Source organism: Trematomus bernacchii, unplaced genomic scaffold, assembly GCF_902827165.1.
Source record: "Trematomus bernacchii unplaced genomic scaffold, fTreBer1.1, whole genome shotgun sequence".
Taxonomy (NCBI): domain Eukaryota; kingdom Metazoa; phylum Chordata; class Actinopteri; order Perciformes; family Nototheniidae; genus Trematomus; species Trematomus bernacchii.
This window is the reverse complement of record NW_022987739.1, coordinates 26,644,101-26,670,513: the sequence shown is the minus strand read 5'-3', so window position 1 is coordinate 26,670,513 and position 26,413 is coordinate 26,644,101. Positions and strand designations below refer to the sequence as shown.

At 39.2% G+C, this 26,413-nt stretch overlaps 1 protein-coding gene across 2 annotated transcripts; it reads left to right on the top strand.

Moving 5' to 3' along the window:
* Positions 1 to 1,019: 1,019 nt before the first annotated feature.
* mphosph8 (M-phase phosphoprotein 8) lies at positions 1,020 to 24,470 on the top strand. 2 transcript variants are annotated; one of them, XM_034146867.1, is made up of 14 exons: positions 1,020 to 1,249; positions 3,927 to 4,088; positions 5,176 to 6,207; positions 7,152 to 7,248; positions 7,347 to 7,607; positions 8,175 to 8,297; positions 8,848 to 8,936; positions 18,673 to 18,813; positions 19,526 to 19,612; positions 20,170 to 20,324; positions 21,409 to 21,560; positions 21,896 to 22,020; positions 22,140 to 22,223; positions 22,933 to 24,470. In XM_034146867.1, the coding sequence occupies exons 1-14, from the start codon at positions 1,145 to 1,147 to the stop codon at positions 22,972 to 22,974; spliced, it is 2,655 nt and encodes an 884-aa protein (XP_034002758.1). In that variant the 5' UTR covers positions 1,020 to 1,144; the 3' UTR covers positions 22,975 to 24,470. The 2 variants fall into 2 exon arrangements, with proteins under 2 accessions (XP_034002758.1, XP_034002757.1); XM_034146866.1 differs by lacking the exons at positions 18,673 to 18,813; positions 19,526 to 19,612; positions 20,170 to 20,324; ... (2 more) ...; positions 22,140 to 22,223; positions 22,933 to 24,470 and adding exons at positions 11,274 to 13,602; positions 14,341 to 17,597.
* The last annotated feature ends 1,943 nt before the right edge of the window (positions 24,471 to 26,413 follow it).

Sequence of the window (26,413 nt, the reverse complement as noted above, 5' to 3'; positions counted from 1 at the left end):
CAGGTTTTACAAGCTCTCGCATTTTGCACCATATCTACTACCTTCATACATACCTGTTCTCCACAGAGACAAATGCACACTCACATGTTGTGAAAACAATGTTAGCTAACCGAACCCCTGCAGGGGGGTCTGGGGGAGGAAGTTGTATTTATTTATTTGAACATGCATTCAGTTTACATAACTTTTTTAAAGTGCTGTCTGCGTCCTTCTGCTGTAAAGCGGGAGCCATGTTTTGTTTTACGTCTATTAAAAGTTTACTAACATGTCCAAATTGCACATCTTGACACTAAACCAGTGTTTTGGATTATTACATTTCTTTGTGCACGCAATTTTTCAGAACATTTATAAGTTATACTTTTCCCCAGGTTCGCCAGCGCAATGACGCCTATGGATAGGCTATAGCCTATCTTCTGACCACAAACAGTTAAATTGAATTGCACTTGGCTAAATGACCACTAAGCTGCCCTTTTCGAGTCAGTTGTGTGCTCTAATATTACAGTATATAGGATATTTTAATGTATATATGTTATCATTTTAAATCTGTCTCTTTGTGCAGTCCAGTCCACCATGTTTCATTGTTTTAAAATGTATGCAGTTAAAATCCAGAGGGCAGCTTAATGTCCATGCTGCCTTCACGTAACCTCGGGTTTTTTGGTTCCAACGTGGGTAATAACGACACCGTAGTGCGGCGGTAGTAGAAACCCACAGTTCAGAACATTGTTTTTTATTTTCTTTAACTATTGTAGTCTTTTTATTCATGTAGTTAAGACGTGTCATTATAGGGGAACTTGTTAACTTTGTCAGACACAAGTGGTTGACCGAATTGGCCTGTGTTAAATGATAAGTATCGCGTTTTTCTGCTTTATTTTAATGTATTTATTGGTTGAATGAGTGCTGTGTATCGTGAAGCATGTACTGTTTTTACGTCTGAAAGCTTTGACAAAAACTGTTTTAAATTCAAGTAGTAAAAGTGAGATCTGTGAATTGTGAGGTTATGGGCAGCACTTGAATGCATCGTTGCGTGGTAGGAACGGGCGGTGCTGCTGCAGCACAGGTACACTTTGCTTCCTGAACACAGCCAAAGCGGCCTTTTTCACCACTCCTGGATCCAAAAAATCTCACAATTTTAAACAAATCCGCAGCCATGGCGGCGGAGGCTGACAAGGTAGAGACCGCGGACAGCGAGCAAGAAGAGGAAGTGGAGGCTCAGTACGAAGTGGAGCAGATCATCGACATGCGGGTGGAAGAGGTAAAGCTAGCTAAGCTAACTAGCTAACAACATGGTGGCATTGCTATATTCTCCACTCCTGCTGTGCATAGCTCACCTACAACAATATGCAGGCACATATTGTTACTTTAACACCTGTCTGCAATGTATTTCAAGTTCATTTTGATGCATTAAATGGCATTTTCGTGCACATTTAGAATCGGGCTTTTTAGCACAACTTCTCCATTGAGGAGGGGAGAGCGGACATCGCTCTCCTCTCCTCCAAGGACGGCCGCCCTGCAAGCTTGCAGTTGTTTTTTACATCTTGCCCACATGCATAGCTAAATAAAAACAATTCCCCAGAGTAGTGCTGGTTTTATTGTTCATTAAACATATTGCATAGGGACTTTTCACAGCGGTAAGCACTATCAATTAGCCTAATTCCTGATGTGTATTTACTAACGGCTGCTGACGTTACGCCGTTATTGGCATGACAACAGATCACTAACGTGTGTTTTTAAGAGAAATGCATCAATGCATAATAATGAACAACACACAGTGGTGTAAAGTAACTAAGTAGATTTACTCAAGTACAATTTTGAGGTACTAAGATGAGTATTACCATGTATTTATTCTTATCATTCAATTATTCTGAAATGGACCAATATGCAGAATGAGTACTTTTACTTTTGGTACTTTAAGTATATTTTGATACTTTTCTACATTTTGATTGCTTGTAACTTGTATCCCTACTCTCTGGTACTTTTACTTCGGCCTAAGTACTTTTACCACCTAGGCATAGGTTGTACAGGAAAGGTAAAGCAACTCCAGATGGATTATAATGAGACCTCATTTGCTATTTAAATTAAGGATATGTATTATCTTAACATTATGACATTTTATAGAATAATAAAAAAACAAGTTACTTTTAATAATAAAATAACGCATTAACCATGGGACAGGTGTTTTATTTTTTCATATTTAATAATAAAGTTAATTGTATAAACTGCTAAAAAGTGCTTCCCAATAGAAACAAGACATTTAAAACACAGAATGAAACTACTTAAAACACGTTTTTATTTGAATGTTTGCATTAGGTTTCCAAAGCAACTTGTTCACACTTCACACTTAAATATAATATATACTCCTACTGAACAAAAACTGTATTCATATTTCTGTCAAAAGATGTACTGTTAAATTCAGTTTCCACATCTCAAGAGTAAGCTATTTTTAAACCTGTAACACATTCACAGTGGCAACAAATAAACGCATCTCCAGCTGCAGAGCCATCCTCACTGAATAATTTGTCATTATAAAACTTTAATTATGCAGCATCACTTCAAACACTGACTTAACGCATTTCTTGATCGATTTAAATACACATGAAATTGATGTTTAACAACATATTGTACAGGAGAAACCCATTTTGGCCAAATAGCTGGAGAAAGGGTAAAGCAATCATGCTCTGATTTACATTGTAACCACATAATAAGAACCACAAATTGAAGGCAAATTACCTCAATGACAGATTAAAGTGACTGCTATGTAGGGGGACTTGAGGGACTACTAGAATCTGCAAAATGAGGATCACATGGTCATGGAGGTGGTGGAGCTAATATGATCCCTAGTGAGTTATTAACACACTTGGCTTAGTGCTGGTCTCCGATTTTTAAAGAGGCTCAAGGGGTTTGCACCACCTGTGTAGAAAAGCTCACAAAAGCGGAGGAGAGTGAAAACAAACACATTTAGGAAGTAAGCCTGGCCTGCTGACAGCTCTACATGAAGATGCAGCCATTAAAACAGACCGTTTATGTACTGGTGCAGCGATGCACAACATGGGAGCACCGGCCCAATGTCATGGATTAGAGTGATAAAGGGCTATGCACAAACTGTTTGTGTGTGAAGAAGGTGCACCAAACAGAAATACTTATCTATGTGTGAAGTAAGGGGGAAGAGGAAGCCAATGCATGTTTAGATAAGAAATGGAACAGAATATCTAAAGTCAGTCCTAAGATAATCAATATGATAACTGCACGAATTTGCTATATCAGAGAAAGATTGTTCCTGCAAAGATATATTTTACTGTGAGAAGTCACTGTTTTACCGATTCGTTTTTGTGACATGTCTTTAAAAATCCATGAGAGATGAAGAACATTGTTTTACTTAAATACTTTTACTCTTTCTCATTTGATGTATGCTATAGCCTCAGTATTAATGTTGCAGCTCTTCAACTAACCCACCCCTTTTATGAAGACATTGTCCCGGCTAAATAGAAAAATTATTTAAAAATCTTAACGGTAAATCGAGATTATTCTTGTTTGTCAAACATACTATGACTAGGAGACTTCCTCTGGTTACTTCACAATAAAAGCCATGTTGTTGCACACTTTTTCTCACTTTTCTTTGATCTCTTGATGGTTGCACTTAATGTTGTCTTTTTAGGCTTTCAAATCTTGCTGTTCCACTTTTTCTGCCCAATGAACACTTGTTGACACTGTTATGAAAACTAAAAATGAATGAGTAAAATAAAAATGTCCTCCCTCAAAATACTCAGAGTTAAAAATTGTATGTAGCTTGTCTGCGATGTTTATCACAGGAAGCCATCATCAGATTAGCTGGTAAACTACTCGGTAGATACATTCTGGCAGCTACCAGCCACCCTGTCAGGTTGTTGTTGATTGAATTCTGGAGATTCATATCCCTCTCTCTCTGTTTTCAGGGTGAAATGCTCTACAGAGTCCGCTGGAAGAACTACTGCTCGGACGATGACACTTGGGAGCCAGAGGCCCACTTGGAGGACTGTCATGAGGTCCTCTTGGCTTTTAAGAAGAACATGGCTGAGATCAAGGTCAAGAAAGAGGCAGAAGCCAAGAAGCCCCCGGTACGTCTAAGTGACAGTCTGCTAAACAGAGTATCACTGATACTATATTCACTGTATTAATAAGACAGGCGTTAGAAACAGCATTTAAGCAATACGGTATTACCCCTAATTACTGATTATGGCTTGTTGGCATGACCAACTGAGATAGATTGTTGAACTCTCCACTGCCAAGAAATGTGTCCAAAACACATCCGTAGATATTTATATACCAAACATCTGAGCGAGAATAGATGTATAGCTATCCTTTTCAGAAAAACACTGGGTTTTAACCCTAGTGTTGTGTTCGAAAGCTGTTACCATTCATGGTGTTCGCAGGTCAATTTTGACTCATGATTTATCTCAGTCCAAAACCCCAAAAAAAAATGACTATCATCCAATATTGTTTTAACTACATCATAACTAACTTATAATGCATTCATAACCGTACAATCCTGTTGTTATTTAATGTTATGGCCCCAAAACACATTACACCACATATTGCACACGTGCATGTGTGTGTTCAAGTTCAAGTGTTAGTGTACATATTCTTTGAGAAAGGTCGAGTTCCCGTGGGGGGAGGGGGCCAGAGGGAGGGGAGACCAGGTGCATGTTGCGAAAAATGATTGTTACAGTGGATGAAGGGGGTGGGGGAGGGGTGTCTAAAGTCAAAGATTAATCTTGATTGGGCCAAATTTGACCTCGAGTCACCCCAAACAATGCTGCTGGGTCTTCCCAGACCCGAACACCAAATGATACACTTTTTTTTTGAGAGACCTTCAGACTTGGCAAAAATTGTCAAAATCTGTTTTGTAGTGTTCATATAGCTGTTGTGGAGGATATCATGAAGCCTTGTTCCGATAAAAAAAACTAGAGCGTAGTTATTATATAATTTTAACTTGAAACGGGTCACGGGAGACCCGAACACAACATAAGGGTTAAGTTCACTAAAAAGATTATCTGAGAAATGATCAGAGAGTAGACCGTTAGACTTGTGAAGCCCTGTGAAGATTGCAGCCCCTAGTATTTTTTTTAATTCATGTTGCCTAAGCTAGATAGCCAAAGATAATATATTGTAAAGCTTATTGTGCTTTATCTGTCCTTCTAATAGAAACCTCTGCCTTCAAAGAGCGAAGTGTTTGATGCAAACTCAGACAGTGACAAAGACCGTCCCACAGAGGCACCTGTCAAGAAGAAGAAAAAGGTAAAGGTACAGGAAGAAGAAGAAGAAGCGAAAGAGGAACTACCTCCAAAGGAGAAGAAGAAGAAGAAGAAGAAAGAGAAACGGAAGGAGCAGTCGAGGCCGATCCCGGCACCAGACACCGACAAAGAGGAAGAAGAAGGAGAGAAAGCCCCGACTCCAAAGGAGAAAAAGCTTGATTTGAAAAAGCGTCTGGTTGAATCTGAAGATGAGGACGATGAGCCTGTTCCCTCCAAAAAACACAAGAAGGAGAAGGGAAAAGAGGTAGGGAAACAAAAGAAAGACAAGGTAGAGGAGGGTAAGAAGAAGAAAGGGAAGAAGGACAGGAAGGTAGAAACCTCTGAAGATGAGGCCGCTGCACCGCTGGAGGAGAACCAGAGCGACGGTCCTTCAGAGTCCCAAACGGACGATAATGCATCAACGGAAACCGTGACAAAGTCGGCAGAAAAAGTCTGCGTTGACGACAAGTCCAAACTTACCAAGGGGAAGTTGGAAGGGAGGCTGCAGGGCATTAAAGACCTCATCCACGACAAAAAGAGCAAAAAGCCAGACGCCGCTCAGAAAGAAAGCAGCCTCCTAAAACTGAAGAGCCTCACCTCGAAAGTGAAAGAGGACGCTGCTCTGCACTCAGACTCTAGCGATAGCTCCACCCTTCACAAGAAAGCCAAGAGCAAAGGGCAGGAGATCACGCCTGCACCCCCCAAAGCCCCGTCTTCCTCCACATCCTCATCGTCCTCCACTTCCTCGGTCACACCCGCAGTCGGCATCAAGTTGAAGGAGGATGAGGTGGCTAAAGAGGAGCTGTTGGGAGCGAAGGACGCTACAGGCTCCACTAATCTGTTTGAGAAGTTCCTGTTAAACTGCGAGGCCAAAGACCGCGCCCCCCGCAGGCAGCCCGGGCATCAGGCCCCCCCAGAGAAGACCAGCAGCAAACCCACAAAGGTGAAGTCTCTCCCTCTCTCTCAAAAATGGGTTGCATGTTGGTTTAACTTGACAAAAGTGCATACACATTTTATCTTATTAACATTTCTGTAAGGTAACATTAAGCCACACATGGAAAATGGAGATTTTCACGTCATACATGCTTTTAAGTTTTTTGAAAATTGTCTCTATTGATTTAAAGGTAGGGTAGGTAAGTTTGAGAAACCGGCTCGAGATACACTGTTTGTTATATTCCATGGAATGCTCTTAACATCCCGATAGCAATGAATATCTTAAGTGCTTTGACAAAAACTCCATAAAAAAATGTCATCTGTGGAAGCCTGTAAGTACTGTAAAAAGCACGACCAATCATTTTAGCCGGCCTGGTTAAAGTAATTGGATGGCCTACCTGCCTGTCAGCCTTCCATCTGTGCACAAACTTATCTCGTGCCCTCATTGGTCATGTGCGCGTTCGTGTGTGTTGGAGGAGGGGCTCTGTAAGGAAGTGGCAGATTTTTTCCGGTTGTGTATTTTCAAATTCTAGCGCACTCGAGCCTGGTTTCTCCAAAATTACCTACCCCACCTTTAAACGTTGTATAAATGATTGATTTAGGTAATGAGATGTAACATCACTGCTTGCGTCCTGGGCGTTTACCCTTCATGAAGCTATCATTAACATGTAATAATACGCATATTTTGCCGGACGTAGCAACAGAAAGTGCATAAAATGCCTAAATCTACTGTTAGAAAAACTATATAGTAAAAGTAAATCATTTGTAAGTCAGGAGAGGACCACATTCATATGTTTTTCAGAATAAGCAATACCCTTAGTTGTCATAATTCTGTCAAATGTTGAACTTCTCCTTTACCTTAGTTACCATTCATGTTTGCGCTGTTCTTGCTACTCCGGTGAGTTTACCTCAAAAGACTACAAGCTGTTAACATTGTATTTTCCCCACTTCTAGCTAATAGGAAAGATTGAGAAGATCCCCAAGACAACCAAAGAGTCTCCGGCTCAGAAAGCAGAGTCCGAGAAGACGGAGAAGAACAAGCAATCGGAAGGTATGCATGACACCGGCATGTCTCTTGTTTTATGTATAAATGCCTTTGGAGGCTCTTTGAAGCCCAAGAAATATGACGACTTGTCTGCTCTCCTTTAGCCTCCAGACCTGGCCAGAGCTTTGGCTTCAGCCTGGACAGCGAGGAGAGGGAAGCAGAGGAGACTCCAGCAAAGCAGAAGCCTGGAGAGGATTCCCGGGAGAGGAAGGAGAGATCAGAGGAGGCACAGCGGCCCGGCTGGGAGAGGAAACCTCCCGCAGAGGACAGGAGGAAGAGGAGAGAGGACAGCGAGACCAGGCTCTTCATGGCATGTGACGACAATCAGGACTCCCAGGACCCACCGGGGGGCGCTGACAAATCTGGTATGCATCTGATTGGCCACTGAGAATGTAATCATTGCTGCTTCCAAATATCCAATTGCTTTTTATTCATAATGAAACAACCATCTTGTAACTTTGATATGTCCATTTTCTGTTGACCTCAGAATTGAAATAATTCAGAGGTAGGATTTAAGTTGGACTTTTTTTACTTTAACCGAACCATCCAAAGCAAACTTGGACTGTAATACCAATGTCTTGTGACCTATTTTGGATTGGATCTTATTAAATTAGAAATACTACAAAAATTCCCCAAATCCAACAAGTAAAACGTTTATTATTTAAATCTCTTTATTTTCGAGAGCCCCCCCCTAAACACAGGGCACTTAAACTTGAAAGAACATGGAAATTGATAAGATGTTATCCTCTCCTGGAAACAACTTTTTTTACATTTTACTAGATAACATTTGACTTGCAAAACAATGAATCGTTCCATCCCTGCTACAAACACTAACTGAAGTTCGAAGCATATGCAAGGAAGATTTGCATTTCGCAAAGTTTCCACCTGCCAACTAATGAAGTATCTCTCTCTCTGCATTGTGTGTTTTAAAGACAAGGGCCAAGCCACTTTGAGTCTAGGAATGGACCTGAACCTGGACTGGATGACGCTGGATGACTTCCAGAAACATCTGAACGGAGACGACGAGATCCTGTCAGGTCCTCCATTATCACCCAGTGAGTATTTCCATTCACAGACACTGGCATTTGAGACACTGCTGCTGCTATCTAGAAGCATTCAAGGAGTTTTCAGGAACAAACTTATTGAAGGCCAACTGTTGAATATGAACAGTTGAAGTTTCATTACATCTTCCGGCGCAGACTAAAAACTCATCTCTTTCGACTCCACTTCGAGCAATAAAATTACTAACAAAGCACTTATATACTAATAAAGGACTGGCTTATCTAAAGCCAGTTGAGTAGCACTTGAAATGTTTTATTGTAAGTCGCTTTGGATAAAAGCGTCAGCTAAATGCAATGTAATGTAATAATGTAAAATGAACTACAAACATAACAGGCCAACATTAACAACTTCAACAAAAAAGTAATGCTTACATTCCTGCTCATAAAATCATTAAGTAACATTTAAAAAATACCATAAAGTCTCTGGTCTGGCCTCATGTTTATTTTACATTTTTAAAAGATGTTCATATAATTTGTTTGTTTTTTTCCACAATATATTGTTATGTATCTTTGACATCTTCAAATTCCATCTTGTCCCCGTCAGGTGAATTGCGGGAAGCTGTGAAGAGTGGAGATTACATGGCTGTAAAGTTGGCTCTTAATTCCAAAGAGGAGTACAATCTGGACCAGGAGGTATGTTCCTTCCCTTACAAAATGTTTTGTTTTAGTTCGTCTTATACAAAACAATCAGCTGACCAATCTGCGATCTTTAAAAAAAATGTTGTGTTATTTATTTTATTTAGATATAACTTCTTGATACTTCAATTTCAAAACAAAAGCACATTTTAAAAATGTTACAGCTAGCACCTTGGTGGCCCCCAGTATGTGTGTGAGTGTGTATGGAAGTGTGTGTGTAGAAGAAAAACAAATAAGGTCAAAGACTTGCTCGGCCATGTCATCACCGTACAAAATGTTGAACTTGCATCGAGTTAAACTACATTACATTTTGCTCAAATGGAAGCAAAGTTGTAGAACGGTTTGAGATCCATATCACACGAACAATGGTTGCACAGGAATTGCATTTGTCCCATGTGCAATGTCCTCACGTGAGACATTTTTTACATTTTTGAGCACAAATCTTGCACCTCCTATTCATTATGACTAGAGTTGGGTAGATTTTCTGGTCTTGCCGGCCCAATGCGGTGTCAGGCTACTGCTGACAAACCTTTACAATTTACTGACAAGCTGAGGCGGCTGGCAACATGAAGATGAAATGTCAGTAGCGGTGGGAGGGGGTAAGATGAGCACATTGTGTTTGTTTACTAGTTTTTTTTTTAAGGTGACATGAAACAGCCAAATTGAACTTGAAGAGAAAAAAAAGGCGCTGGGTCTTTGCGCGCCATCTTGGATCATCGCGTCAAAAGATGTTCTTTACGACATTGTTTCTGTCTCAGATACAATCATCTATTTGTGATTTGACTACATTTTAAGACTTATGGAGAGTCTTTGGAATATCTGAGGACACCCTAAAATAATTGTACATGTCACACATCAAATAAAAAAATGAGAGCTACATGCTGAAGCAGAGATGACTTCATACCGTTACAACTAAAGGATCTAAACAAATAACCCAAACGGCGCTTCTATAAAAAAATGTTAACGGTGCACCAAGGAATCTCTCTTCAAGATCTCAAACCTCAGACTTAACGGTTTCATGTCTACTAATAATTGAACGCTTCAAGATATTCTTCACAACTCCAAATCACCTTCACTTCTGCTACAAACCCCAGGTAAGAGTGTGTCATTACATATTTTAAATGTTTTATCAAATTCAATTTTTGACATATGTTGAGGTATATTTCAATATTGTGAATATTCTTTTATGTAGCCATTTAGTTTGATTACAATTACTATTTTTTTTAAGCATGGAAAACTTTGTGGTAATTAATAAAAGTTCAATTAAACATATCATGTTTTTTTTATTACTTTCAATGTGAACTGTATTGTTGTAAAATCGGCAGGAGATGTTAAAGGAATCTTCACCAAAGTAAATTGCTCATTGCTCTAATTACTCGTGATGTTAGCAGCTAGTGGAGTTGTACATTGATAACTTGGACACTTTATTCATTCAACATTATTAATTCATGATGATATGTACACATTAGAGACTGTTGTGTCCTCTTTCCTTGCAGGTAACCCAACAATGGAAGAAGACACTGAAAACATGAAGTATTGGGACAAGATGATCTCTATGAAGCAGGTACTTACTGTATATGCTCTCAGATGTTTCATAATCATTAGCATAACACATGTGCAGCCAGCATGCACCAGTACTATCATTTATTCAACATTGTATATATATATATATGTTTTTCTCATCTTAAAATGGCTGAACACCATTAAATTGTTTTGCATCTGTACCTAGTCACCCATTTTTTATATTATACTGGAGGAAAACTGCTATGCTAAGCCTAAAAGCTGTTCATAACATAACAAAATATGTTTTCTTTAAATGCAAGACGTCAATGTAGGTCTAGCGTCAGTGCATATTCTGTTCACTTCATGTAGCATTTCATCCAACATGCCATGACTACATATACTTGGTTAGACATTTACAATATCAAAATGCTTGATCCAATAAAGCCATTAACTGTTCACGAATGGGTCACATGTGGTTTTTGTACTGGAGACTTGAGAGGTGTCAAGGGGTCTTTTGTTACCGATGTTGGTCTAAAAGTGATGTGTGGCCATCACATTGACTTCTGTTTGAATGAGCCTGGATCTTGGTGGGGCATAGCCAAGGTGCTTATGCGTTTAAAAAGCATTTGAAAATGTGCAAAGAATGTTTAAAAGACGGTACCAAAAACGAGTTGCCCGACTTACCATCTCTTAACAACCAAAATTCAAACTAAAATATAGCTTTATTTTGTTTATCCCACATTGAATGGGTCTGTGCTTTAGGTTCACTCAGTAAATTATACATGGAATCTGATTTGGCAATGAGTCTTACATATACTTGTTCTCTTGCAGGCTTGTACTATTGGTGAGGCGAGGTCATTTGAAGGCGAGAGGAGCTTGATTGAAGAGAGAAGTTCGGGTGATGCTCTTAGGTTGACTTCTGACCTTGACAGTGCCAGAAATTACGAGGGTACTCAAAGAGTAAAAGAGAATTTCCCACAAGGTATGGAGGTAGAAAGAATGCCAAGCTGTCCTGCCAGTATAAACGCTGAGCAAGTGACATTCAGGGAACATGAACTGATCCCAAATGGTGGAAAGGATATAACGGAATCAAAAAGTGCTGGTTCTGATTCTGCTGCCATGCAGGAAAGTCAAGGAAAAGAAGACCAGAAGCAAGCACAGGAAGACGAGATGTCAGAGGACGCAAATGGTTGTTTTACAAGTAAAATTAGTTTGAACTTTGTTCATTCAGATAACACAAATGCAGAAGGGATGCTTACAAGAAACGATGACAATACAGAACAAAATGGCAATGCCCCTGAGGACTCAAATGGCTCGAGTGATGAGGCAGAGGATGCAGAGGCAGGTCAGTCAGATAGTAAATATACATTTAAGTCGAGCACAAAGGAGATTCGTAAAAGGCGACCATGGCGTCGCAGAAGTTATGTGGAGAGAAAACAACCAGCACGATCCAGTAAGAAAGTTATTCAGTTGACTCCTGCAAAAGTGGATGATGAAAGAAAAGAGCCAGGTAAAAAGCACTTCTGTTTATATTGCAAAATTGCTTATACCCAACTTGCAAAGCACTTGGAAAGAAGGCATTCAGACGAAACAGATGTTACCCATGCAATACACTTTCCCAAAGGTTCCAGAGTTAGACAGAGTCTACTTGACCAGATTCGAAATAAAGGAGATTATGAACATAATTGCCAAGTTCTCAAAAGTGGCGAAGGGGAAATTGTCACCAAGAAACAGGTTAAAAATCCCAGCATATCAGTACGTGACTTCCTTCCTTGCCAGCACTGCTTTGCTTTTTATCGCAAAACAGATTTATGGAGGCATGAGCGGTCATGTAAGGCCAGAAAGGGAGATCAGAAATCTTCTAATAAAACTAAGAAAGGCAGAGTCCATAGTGCTGCCTCCCGGCTGCTGCCAATGTCAGAGTTCTTAATTGGTGGTTGCGAGGAAATCATCCACATCATGCATCAAGATGACATTTCAAGGCATGTTAGAAACGATCCCCTTATTTGTAAATATGGAAATGCGTTGTCTGCCAAGTATGACCATGACAAGTCTCAGTTTGCTTATATTGCACAAAAGATGAGGGAATTAGGTAGATTTGTGGTCGCTGTAAATGAGCTTGATGGCAGCGTAAAGTACCTGCATGAAATATGCCTTCCATCCAGATTTGGATTAGCCATTGAAGGGGCCAAAAAACTAAGTGGCTTTGACCCCAGTTCCAGTAAGTTTAAAACGATTTCCCTCGTCTCCAAGATTCGCTACTCTCTGAAACGTGCTGCCGAAATAGCTTTTGGGGAAAGCCGCATGACAGAGGACAGTGAAACAGAAAGTGAAGTAAGAAAGTTCATACAACTTCTCGATACTAAGTGGAGTGAGTGTTTTTCTCGCAAAGCTCTCGCATTATCCCAAAAGCAAGACGTTAAGAAAGTGGAAGTAGACAAATCAACTGTGACGGAAGATCTGATGAAACTCCACACGTTTATCACGGGGGAAGAAGAAGAAGCAAGGAAGGAGCTGAAAGAAAGTCCTAATTTGTCAACTTGGAAAAAGCTCAGCGAGGCCACCCTTGCAGATGTGTGTTTGTTCAACAGAGGACGGGTAGGAAATATTGGTAGATTGCTTTTGCAAAGTTACAATAAGAAGAGTAGTGGAACATTTATGCCCTCTGCAGATCAAATTAGAAAAAGCACTAAATTGGAGCTGGACCTTGGTAGCAGTTTCACCAGATTAGAACTAGAAGGTCAGTTCGGGAGGAACATGCTGGTTCTGCTCACGGAGAGAATGGTTTCATCAATCGATTTACTCGTTGAAAATAGAGAACAAGCGGGCGTGTCAAAAATGAACCCATACCTGTTTGCACGGACTGAAGGTCCATCCTTCATCAGAGCATTGGATTGTTTCCGAAGGTCTGCAATGGAATGTGGAGTAAAAAACCCTGAAGCCCTTCTGTCCTCATCATTAAGAGAGCAAATTGCCCTTTGCTGGCAGCTCATGAGCCTGAGTGAACACGAAGTGGATCAAGTATCCAAGATGTTGGGAAGCAGTAACCAGGAGTGTTACAGTCTCTCAAAAAATGCATTACTGCTGGAGGAAATGAGCCAACAGCTTCTCAAAATGGATCGAACGCTTCCATCAAGTCCACCTGCCAATGCAAGAGATGGTGAGTAACTTTTGCATTAATGTGTTCTTTGATTTTCAAGGGCTCAAAGTATTGGTGTTCCAATCTGTATTTAACCTACTTAATTGTTAAGCAACTTTTAATCGTATAACACTGTATTTATCAGTAGATTGACCTGTGATCACTTCCAGAACTTGACCGTTAATTCGTGAAAAACAATTGACAGTCTTTACTTTTCATAGCTTGGGCGCAGTCAACTGCCTTTTTTGTTGTAGTATTTTAAGTAGAAGTAGCCTTCGCTTTTTCTTTTTTTAACCACCAAATCACCTTTCCTTTGGCCTCTGCATTACGTTTCTAACAAAACGGGGTAAAACAATGTTGGCTAAAAGCTAGTCAGTCGCCTTAAGGTTAGAAAGTAGGCCACAGTTTGATCAACTGTTTTGCAGATTGCCTAGGAAGACATTGAAAGTAAGCCACCACAGAGGGTCCATCTTGTCAGAAGCTTTTCTGCTCTGAGTTCAAATGATTTAAACTAGGGCGCTCCTGCAAAGACTCTGAGGTGCATAAGAAAACAAGACACCCCACGCTGCTAAAAAGCACTCTGACAAATACTCAAGAACAATCAATTTAAATCAGACAAACAGTAGCCAATTAAACAAAATCTTCCATTTTCTAAGATCAGGAATGAACTGTCAAGCTCTTGAGTTTATCACTTCAAATGTAGAGACTAATGCATTCTTTATTTCCTTTGTTTAACCATGATACACTTTATCTTTTTAGGAACTGTAGAGAAGCCTGCTTTAAAGAGAAGACCCTGGAGTGAGTGGGAGCAGTCCGCAGTGAAGCGTTACTTGAGTGAATTTATCACAGAGTTAAAGGTTCCAGGCAAAAAAGAGTGCAATGCTTGCATAGCTGCTGAACCAGATCTTTGTGGGAGATCTTGGACCGACGTCAAAAACTACGTACACAACACACTACAGACAATACGGAGGAGAAGTAACCACCATAAATCTGACGGGAGTTTAACTGAGAGTCCAAAGAGTTCAAAAAATGGAGTCCAAAACACAGAGAAAGATTTGGAAGACTCGAACGTTGTGTGTAGTTTGACAACAGTGAATCCAGATCATCTGACTGAAAGTAGTTGTTGTATGACAATGGCTCCAACCAATTTCTCCCAGGAGATGACTTCAACGTATGCTTCCTTGTGTTCTACTAGTGCAGACATGAACCTTACAAGTCAACAGTTGATTTCAACTTTCACACCATTAAACGCTACTGATACACAAGTGGTTCCTACATTTACTCCACACAACACAACAAATGCACTAATGCCTCCTGCATACACATCGGAGAACAACATCATAATGCCGTTGTCCCCTTCTTATACACAGAATGCCACAAGTATGTCAGTATCTTCTGTGTATACACCACAGGACAATACAGGTTCATCCATGATTCCTCATTTTAGCACCTTTACTACCCCAAGCACTTCAATGGTTCCTACATTCACGCCATTGAACACAATTACACCAATGGCCACTGCTTTCTCACCAATAAATGACAGAAATAGGCCAATTGTTTCTTCTTTCACACCTTTGAACAATGTAAGTACACCTGGGTACCCCACAGGATCACCACCTAGGGCTCCTACAACTGCTCAGGTTGTCCCAACAGTCCATAGAACGGGTGTTTCTGACAGAACACCAGTTGGACAGGAAAGTGGAGGAGGACAAGTCAGTCCAGCTGACAAGCCTCAAAAGAGAAACAAGAGGTTGTGGAGCAAGGAGGAGCAGGATGCTGTGAGGCATCAGATGGGAGACTTCTGTAAACTTGTGAAAGTGCCAGGCAAAAAGGATTGTGATGCATGTTTAGCTGCTGAACCTGCCTTAAACAGCAGAACATGGAGGGATGTCAAGTATTTTGTACATAACTCAATTCAGTCATTTAAAAGAAGAGGGCATGTTATGGCCTCAAAACCAAGTGAAGGACAGGAACCAGAGACACAAAATAATCCAAACACGGAGTGGGATGGTCCTGTTTATATGTCCCTGTAAATATTTCGAATGGACTTCCCAAAAAAAACAATAAGTGATTTTAGAGGCGTGCGAGGGCTGTAGCTTTTACCTTAATAATTCAGCAGTGAATTGGTGTCTGCCCTGCCTTTCTTTTAGTCACATTTTTTTTAAAGTTCATAGTATTCAGATCCTGTCCATTGGTACTGTTGCATGACTATACGCTAAATGGGTCTAACTAAGGACGTTTGTACTGTAGATTTGGCTTAGAAAAAGGCTGATGGTAATGTTTTAATATGGTTAGATTGCATATAAACGTATGTGACACAGTCAGTTATGTACCTCTGTCAAATTGTCCAATCATCACAGGTTTGATCTCTGGAAAGTGCTCTAATTTAGATGTGTGATCATTTAGTAAATGTAAACCTAATTGGTTCCAGGATTTGCCACCTGCAATTAGTCACTGGCTGTGGGATGAAGCAACTGCGGCACATAAACACGCTTTGATATTTTCAAACAAATGATATGTGAAACTGAGCAAAGGTAGCCTCAGTGAGAGATTTCCAGAGGGATTTGTACTCTTCTTTACGTCAATACCTACTGAAACACCTATCTTTCTGCCTGTACTGTTTTCAGTAGCGTTTTTATGGATTTTGATGATCATAAAAGAAATGGAAAACCTACCAGCAGTATTTGCATCCAGTCCCTCCAACATGATAGATGTGGGTAGATTTTCTTTACATAATTCCCAAATGCCTGCCCCAAGTGTACTGTGTTCTTTCTTTAGCCAGTAGCCTATATTGTAGATGGCCCCTGATAGCCTGCAGCAGTAATGGCATACCTTCCCTGCTGATGTTAGAGAATTAGGAGCTCCATGTGTATACCTCTCACCTAATCATGAGTCTTGTTGATAATGTTTTTTCATGTTTAAGTTTTTTGTTTTGTTATATGTTTATTAATGAGCTGCTGTAAGCTTTGGTTGTTGTATTTTTGTATCACTTTACAGCAACGGTGCGGAACATTTTAGTATTTGATCATATTTCGTATACTCTGATTTGAGGTTTATACACTACATTTGTCTAAGTTTTATTACTTCCTTTTAAGCTTTTACTATCTGGATATTGATATCTAATAGCCAAAATCAGATTGCCTTAAATAAATGTATGACCAGAATAAAAACTTTGATTCCCAATGGATAACATTAAAGGTCAAGTAAATTAATATAGTCGTTATCAATATCATCTTTGACTGAAAGACAGTGTTTTATTTGCCCACAAAATGCACATTTAATTTTTAAGCTGAACTTTGTTCCTGTCAAACACGTACCATGTTTGAAGCAGAATACTGAACACAAGTTCAACCTGAAATCAACATTGTCAATAGCAGATTGCTGGTCACAAGCCAAATTTCAGTTTAAAACATTGTCACTGTAGTGTTTATTTGCCATTGGATATTCACAGGTTTAAATCTGATGTTTGATCTGGTCAGTCGTGTCTCTCCTTATTAGGACACCAGAAAAGAACATGCCTTCTGCAGTCGTTTTTTAAAATGTCTTTGTGATCAGGAAGCTGAAGTTATGGTTTAGACTTTCAGATAACAAGGCTGTTTGTGTGATCCTGAATACCAACTGTAGTGAATATGTTTTAGAATAACCATTTTTTTTTTCCCAAAGCCCTGAGAGTCAGACAAACAAAACCCTGAATGTGAGCCCGATCATGTGACCCGTGTTAGCTCATTCACACCAACGGCTAACATGTTTTCCTTGTATAGTTTTTGAAAGTTGCGGTATACAGTAGTGTCTACAGATGTTTAATTTTCATTCAGACGCTACACTTGCTGTTTGGTGTTGCAAAGCAACATTTCCCTGTATAGTTATAACTTCCTCTCATTGCCATTGTATGAGCACACTGTGCGTTTTACTCTTCATCCTGTTGTAATTATGTTGCCTTCTCCTAATGCTTATGATCAAGTACTGTAAGGAACTTATAACTCTGGCTTGTACAATAAAATGCTTCTTGACTTAAACTTTAAAGAGTTTGTTATCAAAAAGACTTTGTGTTAAAACAAGTGTAAACATGCTATCATGCTAGTGAATGGCAGGTATAACGTTTTGCCATCTTCATGATCTTGTTTAGTGTGCTAGCATTTGCCAGGATTCGTAGGACTTGTGTCTTGGTAAGTATGAATGTTTGTATAAAATGTTGTGCCAATCCAATGATGATAAATGTAAAGGAAATTATTGAATATTTGTACCTGCTTGTGGTGCTAAAGGACAAGCCTCGATGACCTTAATCATTACAATTGATCCTCAAGGGACCTTTACTCACGCTAATTAATTACGCTGCAATTCATCAAATAGTTGTCAAGAAATTTCAGTAGGGAGTCTGAGCACAAAAGTAAATAAAATCACACAAGAAACATTTGCTGACTCAAGTTAAAGGGTCAGGGTTGTCGCCTCAGGGAAAGAAGATTCTCCCCACCCCCCCGCGCGTTCCTGCAGAGGCTTCCTCTGTTTGTATAAGGGCATGCAAGTCAGGTTAGACTAGTCTAAATTGCCTAACGAGATGAATGAAACGCGTGTGAATGTTTTTTTGTTGTCTGTGTGTCGATCTATCCAGAGTACCAGGCTGCTTATTATTATTTATTTTTTAAATGGAACGATTAGAAGAAAATAAATATTTTTGAATGATTTTGATTATTTAAAATAATATCAGTGAAAAACCGTAACACTTATTTTACACTTTTTATGCACATTTGATCAAACTTGAATTTCCACCAAAGGATTAATGTAAAATTATTTAAAAACAAATTGATTTTGAATTTTATAGCAAATTTGACCCATTATGTCATGAATGTGAAAAGAAAAAAAGCCGTAGTCTATATCCAATCTTAGATGGTGGTGAGTCTCCGTCCAAAACGAGATTAAGATTAAAATTGGGATATATTTATACCTCAAAATCCATCTCTTTTAGTTACATCTAAGTGATTCCCCCTCTCCAGCTGTTACACAATTGAAAACCTGCTAATTAAAAATCCACAGTTGCCGATTGCCCACCCTCGTCTGTGACATGTAGGTCTATATTTGTCTGTTTGTCCGCAGGATAGCAGCGGTATGTCTCTGAGCATGCTGGCAGCAGCGGGGGGGCAGGACGACATCCTCAGGCTGCTGATAAGGAAGGGAGTGAAGGTGAACGGACGACAGAAGAACGGCACCACAGCGCTGATGCACGCTGCTGAAAAGGTAACGGTGCATTTTTACCTCAAATGAGAATTTTTCTATGAAGCTATCAAAGTCAACTTTATTGTCAATCTTCCAGTTTGTGTGTACAGACAGAGAGATCGAAATACCGTTTCCCACCATCTCGAATATAAAAACAAATGTATCTAAAAATATGTGTGCAAATATTTATATATATATATATACACAGAATCAAAGACACATTTTTACATGTGCACACATTAAGACTTAAATAAAAACACAACAATCAATATATACAAAATAACAGTCACTTCAATATTTGAGAATGTACATTAGTGCAGCTATGTTTCATTTAGAACTTTTCCATCCAGAACTGGAGACAAAAGGAGAATAAAGCTTAGACTAACATTCATAAGTTGGCCAGAGACACAACTCCAAATGAAATCTAATGCTGCCTCTTGTCCTTAAGCCAAGGTTTGCGAACACATTAGATATAAAATCTTGAGAAAGTGATGGAAGAACATGAATCTGATTTAGGGATAATCACATTTATTTATTAACTGTTGACTCAAAATACACACATGTGCAAACAGACAAACTTGCAGCATCATTTCATTGCCAAAAAAAAGTTTTAATTTCATCTTCCCAAGCAGTTTTCACACATTTCAGAAAATGTGTTAGCGACCGTATTAACATCATAAGCCGTCATCACGTTTTTTCACACTTTTTCTCCTTAATCTCTATCCTCTGTCAGAACTTTCTGACAACCGTTGCTATCCTGCTGGAGGCGGGCTCCTGCGTCAACGCTCAGACACTCAGTGGGGAGACGGCCCTGATGAAGGTAATGCTGCATTTCACACACACAAATAAACACACCTCAGAACAACTAAAACACCCCAAGTTGGACCGTTTACACCACACATCAGTCTCAAGCAACGTCGACCACTATTTAAGAATAATTTAAAAGCTTGAAAATATCATTCTTAAAATCTATTATATGCCTATAAAAGTCTTACATTTTGTCAATTGTCAATTGTTAAGCATACATAGTCGATTATAAGTAGTATTATTACTGATTGCAATCAAAGTCTCAAAACCAGATTGATTGAAATGTGTTTAAATTTAAGGTAAAGGTGATGAGAACAAGAATATTTGTTTTGTTCTTTAAGTTTTTATTAATTTCTTTTCATACATATTCATACATAATAAAATAGCTTACGCCAATAATCCATCCAACGTCATAATTTTTTTACAATAGAACATTTTTAAATTAAATAAATAAAAATAAAGACCAGAACCAGAATATTTAAGGCTCTTGTACTCAGTGATTATTTAGTGGTAAGATCTGTAAATGGGACACAGGCTGTTTCAGTAAATATTTCCTCTCCTTCACTGCAGGCTTGCAAAAGAGGGAACACTGACGTAGTGCGCCTCCTGCTGGAGTACGGAGCGGACTGCAACATCATGTCCAAAACCAAGACCGCTGCCATGTACTTCGCCAAGCTGGGCAACAACCTGATGGTGTGCGACCTGATCAAGGACCACGTCAGCATGTGAGTCAAACATTAGAATACTGTAATGATTCCTGGTGTGTCACAAAGCACTATATTACTAATACTGAGCAGGTGTAATGTAACACAGTAGTGCCAAGTCATTACAGCTTTACCCAGAGATGGCAAAAGTACACACATCCTTTACTCAAGTAGAAGTACAGATACTCGTGTTTAAAAATACTCTGGTGAAAGTAGAAGTACTGACTAAACTTCTTTACTCAAGTGAAAGTAAAGAAGTATGGGCTTTGAAGTGTACTTCAGTAGAAAGTACCCATAACTAGCAGCTGTTTGAAAGAGTACCTGACCTCCCTTTATATTAATAGAACAATAATGTCATTGTTAGCTAATGGATGTTTCCATGCTGAACAACGGCAACATGACAACGTTTTCATTGGTCCCTCTTCTTTAGAGAAGACCAGGAAATTATGGATACACGGATCGTGTTCAAATCAATAGGCACGCAATGACTCTGAATAATAATGATCACGCCACCAAACACACATTCAAACTAAAGTAACCAGCCTGTTTGGAAAATGTAACAAGTAGAAAGTACAGGTATTTGGGTTCAACATGTAAGAAGTAGAAAGTACAGGTGTTTGGGTTCAACATGTAAGAAGTAGAAAGTACAGGTATTTGTGTTCAACATGTAAGAAGTAGAAAGTACAGGTGTTTGTGTTCAACATGTAAGAAGTAGAAAGTACAGGTATTTGTGTTCAAAAAGTAAGAAGTAGAAAGTACAGGTATTTGTGTTCAACATGTAAGAAGTAGAAAGTACAGGTGTTTGTGTTCAACATGTAAGAAGTAGAAAGTTCAGGTATTTGTGTTCAAAATGTAAGAAGTAGAAAGTACAGGTATTTGTGTTCAAAAAGTAAAAAGTCGTCAGAAAAATAAGTAGTGGAGTAAAGTACTGACACCAGAAAAATGTACTTAAGTACAGTAATGAAGTATTTGTACTCCACTACTTCCCACCTCTGGCTTTACCAGGTACATTATGTTACAAATGAAATAGACTGCCTTCATTTTGGTGTTTTCATGATGTATTTTGTCCGTAAAGTGACTCAGACTGTTTGTTTCTGTCTCTCAGGCTGGCCAGTGTAGCGGAGGACGCCATCAGAGCGTACTTTGAGTCTCGCCTGGTGCTGCTGGAGCCCGTCTTCCCTCTCGCCTGCCACCGGCTCTGTGAGGGGCCCGACTTCTCGCTGGAGTTCGGCTTCAAGTCACAGCCACAACAAGAGGGTAAAACACACCCTTTAATTCGGAGGTTATAAAGTGATTTAAAAAGCAAACCACTACCTTCATTTTCAACTGATATTGCGTTTAAGATCAGGTTTTCTGAGAAATTAGAGTTAGTATGTGATTCTTTTTATTGTATATTATAGACCACACAATTGTGAATATTGATTTATGATTTCTTCTCAATAGGATAAGACGAGACATCATCTTATTGATTTATCACCCAGCCCTGGGTTGCATTTGACATTTCTATGCCTCTCTAGACCTCCATCTTCTATCTTTTTTATCCTTACTAAATGTTCCTCTCCCACAATACCTCTGTCCTTCTTCCCCTGCAGGCTCGGGCATCATCCTCTTCATCTTCCACGCCAACTTCATGAATGAGATCACGGCGCGGCTCTGCGGACCCTGCAGCGTTCACGCCGTCGTGCTCAACGACAAGTTCCAGCTGCCCATCTTCCTGGTACAGTAACTGCAGGAGGACCAGAAGGACTTACACCTGCACTAACATCTTAGAGCGTTGCATGCATTTAGTTCCCCGTTACTGTAAATTAATAGTTATCTTTCCACATTTCTTTATAGGATAGTCACTTCATCTACTCCTTCAGCCCGGCTCCAGGCATCAACAGACTCTTCATTCGTCTAGCAGAGGCGCCAACAGCCAAGGTGACACTCACACAGAGATACAACACAACACAACACACAAGACACAACTTGAATCATGCTCATAAAACTGTCTGCTCTCTATAATTGTGTGACAGTCGTAATTACAGAATTTTGATGTACTCTCGAAAGCTGCAATAAAGTAAAAATTGAAGAGACAAGTGTCTGAAAGTGTGAGCTACGTTAAATTAGCATTCTTGACTAATCAAAGTCCAGGACACGAGACAGAAGCTGTGCATTTAGCCAATTTTTGTGAAAATATAGTGTATACAGTGTAATGTGCGGTGGTGGCGAAGTCGATAGGGACTTGGCTTGGCAACTGGAAGGTCACCAGTTCGAGTCCCAGCAAGACCAAAGTGCTACCGAGGTGTCCCTGAGCAAGGCACCGTTCCCTACACTGCTCCCCGGGCGCCGTCCACACTGCTCCTAACACTAGGATGGGTCAAATGCAGAGGAACAATTTCGTTACATAGTACCTGTACTGTGAAATGACAATAAGAGCAATTTATTTATTATTTATTATGTCATAGAGAAGTGAATAATGCTCCAGCTGTTATTTGGAGTTTGTTTTATGGACAATGTATTATTATTATCATCATTATTATTATCATTATTATTATTATGTATAATTATTACAGGCTAAAAAGGTTGAACTCTTATCGGTATGAACAGTTTTTGTTAACTATTTCTTATATCGTTCTTCTTTCTGCAGGTCAAGCTACTCATCTGTGCGTACAGAGTTCAGCTGCCATAACGCCCCCTCTGGTCACCAACACAATAAAACACACTACACACACACACACACACACACACTGGGCAGCAGCTTTGCAGAGCTTGTTGTCTTTCCAAGGAGGAGGAGCTCGTTGGGATCTCGTCACCGTGAAGTGAAATTCGAAGCTGACGTCAGTGTAAATTCCCAAATTGATGACATTTGAATCCTGTCCGCACTACTGCTCCATCTTATCCAACACTGAGGATCTCCACAGTTCAAGTAGAGCTTGATAAAAAAATCCCGTCCATTTGTTGGTGAAATCATCGCTACTCGGTCAGAAACTCCCTCCTCTCTCTTTGGAGCAACTCCCCAAAAAAAAGAAAGCCCCTCCGCGGGTCGTGCCTTTCCCAGAGTTCTACTTTATGTCAGCGTGGATATGATAGATGTGTGTGTTTGTATAACTAGCCTGTGTGCAGATTGAGAATGTTTGTGGGTGCTTCAAGAGGGGATTTTCCATCCCTTTTGTTTCCATTTTGTAACATTTGTAATGGTCCATGCGTTCCCACTAATGTTTTCTTTACTAAGGACTTAATTCGGGATATTCACCTGTGGGTCAGTGTTGCCCTTGCAGAGGGATTCATCAGTGTCAGTCAAAACTCTATAAAGATTTGTTTTTGCAGAAATAGAACCGCTTTATTCAACACGCATTTATTTGTACATTTCTACACCCAAATGTGGTTTTCATTTGATGTCATATTTGATGCCAGCCTGTATTTATAACAGCCGTTTGTCTCCCAGTATCCACAACCAGTTTTCCATCAGAGGAGTTTCACATGCTATTATCACAAACACTGACATTTCCTGATCAACACACAATTTATGTACATCCTTAAAATGGGTTTAATCCCCCTTTTTCAAGCCCAGTATCTCATTTGAAGAAAGAGTCCTTTTGCCTTCCATGCACAGAGTTCGTGTTTTATATGTTCTGGTTTGTACATACTTTATATAGATATATTCATATATACAGTTATTCAGATGTCATCTGATTACTGCTAATGTTTAGTTGCTTTTTGTATGTGCCCCTGTAGGAGAGGCTTAAATTATTTAGTGTATACAGTCAAACGCTATAAGGGCTAAACCTTAGATCAACCACCCTGCTAATAAAGGTTAGGAGTTTTTTGTTTTTTTTGTCAGCAGCCTTTTAGTTTCCGATTATTTGAGACATTTTTACCAAGTGTGTCCATGCTAGATTGCCAGTAAAGACTCTGACGATCATTTTGTAAAAATTTGAACCTAAATGTGAGAATATGTCTTATTTTAAGCAGTGTGATTTATGAACTCAGCTTAGGTCAGCATATTGTCTTTAAAAGATTTGAACAATGCTGTTAAACTGTGTCTGTGTTCTGTCTGTCTGCAGTGCTAAATGAACCACTGTTTTTGTCAGAAACACAAAACTGATGAGCCCTGTCGATGCTTTCCTTAATATCAAGAGTTTTCACCTTGTCTTGTCAAAATTAAAAACGTGAAGAAGAAATAAACCCATTTGTACTATTTTTCGTTTTTACCAACCAACAGCTTGAAGCCAACTGTGTACATCTTGGCCTCAGAGTTTATAGTCCATAGATTGAAATGGTGTGCTTCCTGTTCTGTGGTGTTGTCTCGATGGTAAAAATAACTACTGAAGTTACAGCTAGCAGAGACAATGTTGACGCCTGTAACCAATGCTGTTTCAATAATGTAATGCAGATAAACATGTACGATTTTTTTACGTTTACCTTATAGTATAAAAACTCAATGTATTATGAATAAAGGGCAGACAGTTGACATACAGCACATCATCCAGGTGGCTATAGTTTGATACTTTAATACCCTAACTTTGTATCACTGCAACTTGTTTTTATATCTTATATTATTCTCATATATTTCTCTATAGAGATGCCTACCTCGTGTTTACCCAACGTCACAGCTCAATGTAATCTTAACGAGCATATGGATGCTCCAGAAACCTGAGCAGAACACATGTATAAGAAATAACAACAGCCATTCATCTGCCATTGTTATTGGTTTTTTGGTTTAAAGTAAAATATATGAAAGTGCATCATTTTCATTTGTTTCTGCACTTTAAACTGCTGTCCTTTGCCTTTGTATGCTTATTGATTTACCCAATGCATGGAAAGGAATAGAAGTCAGTGGACCCCGGGAAGAACGTTACTCGTGGGAGGAAAATCCATGACTAAACCTAAAGCTTTCAAACACATAATATAACATACAGGATTTAAAGCAGAGATGACACTCGAATTGCTCGTTTAAAAGCAATGTGAACAGTTTTATGAGAACAAGTGGAGACAACCAATGTGTGCTAATTTTCTGTGTTTGCTTTAACCCTACTACTATTTTAGCCAATCCTCCATCACTCCTTAACATCTCTCACTTTTAGAATATGCTGTACACACATTTTACTTCTACAAATATCCGGCTGTGAATGATCCTGCAAATGGACATGTACTGTGTGTGTGAGAAAGGTTGATCAAAATGTTGTTTGTACAGAATACTGCAGCCAGTCACTGCTTTAACATAAGGATGTGTTTTATCCTACGTGTACATACATTTCAACACTGGTTTTTCTGCCTGCAACAATTCATCATGTGGTAAGTATTTAATCCAGGTGGTAACACACATGTGGGTAAAAATAGGAGCAAATTAGAAGATGTACAGCATGTAACTTTTATGCACCTTTTGGAAAAGTTATCGCCCATTTAATCATATCTTTAGGATTATATATTATTTCAGGAAAAGCTGTCAAACCACTTTTATCGCCAGGTCTGAAATATGAACACTTAATAACACTTTGTCCTTGGCCTTTCTTACTTAAGTCGTTGTTTCTTTGTATGCCACTTTGACTTCTACTAACTGTCAGTAGTAATTTACTCCAATATAAATATCTGACAGCTTTAGTTACATGAAACTATACGGTTGGTGTTTCAATCCATGACATGCATTTGATGTCACACACTGAACATACATTGTTTTTAAATCTCAAAGGAACTGTCTACATCATAAGATATTCTTGGAGACTAAATACTGTACTGTTTAAAAGGTGCCAAGAAAGCACTTGAGTAAATACTTATTTGCTTTAACCTCCCTGCAAAAGTGTTGGCCTAGTATTTAAGATAAGATACATATCATCTATTGCAGGAAATGCTTGTGCAGCAGTTGCAGCAGGACCACAAGATTAATACAAAACTAAACAAACCCAGTTCATATTCAAATATGACTAAACAATGTCCGGGTAAACATGCAATAAAGAGTACATAGTGTATAGGCTACATAAAGGTACAGTAAAGAGGCAGACAGATGTATTGAACAAGGGAAACGATACTGCGCGTTGCTGTGTTGCGCACATCAGAGCATGACATTAAATTAGGTCATTGAACGCCTCACACGTACAAACACACGCACCTAATTATTTCATGAATGCTAT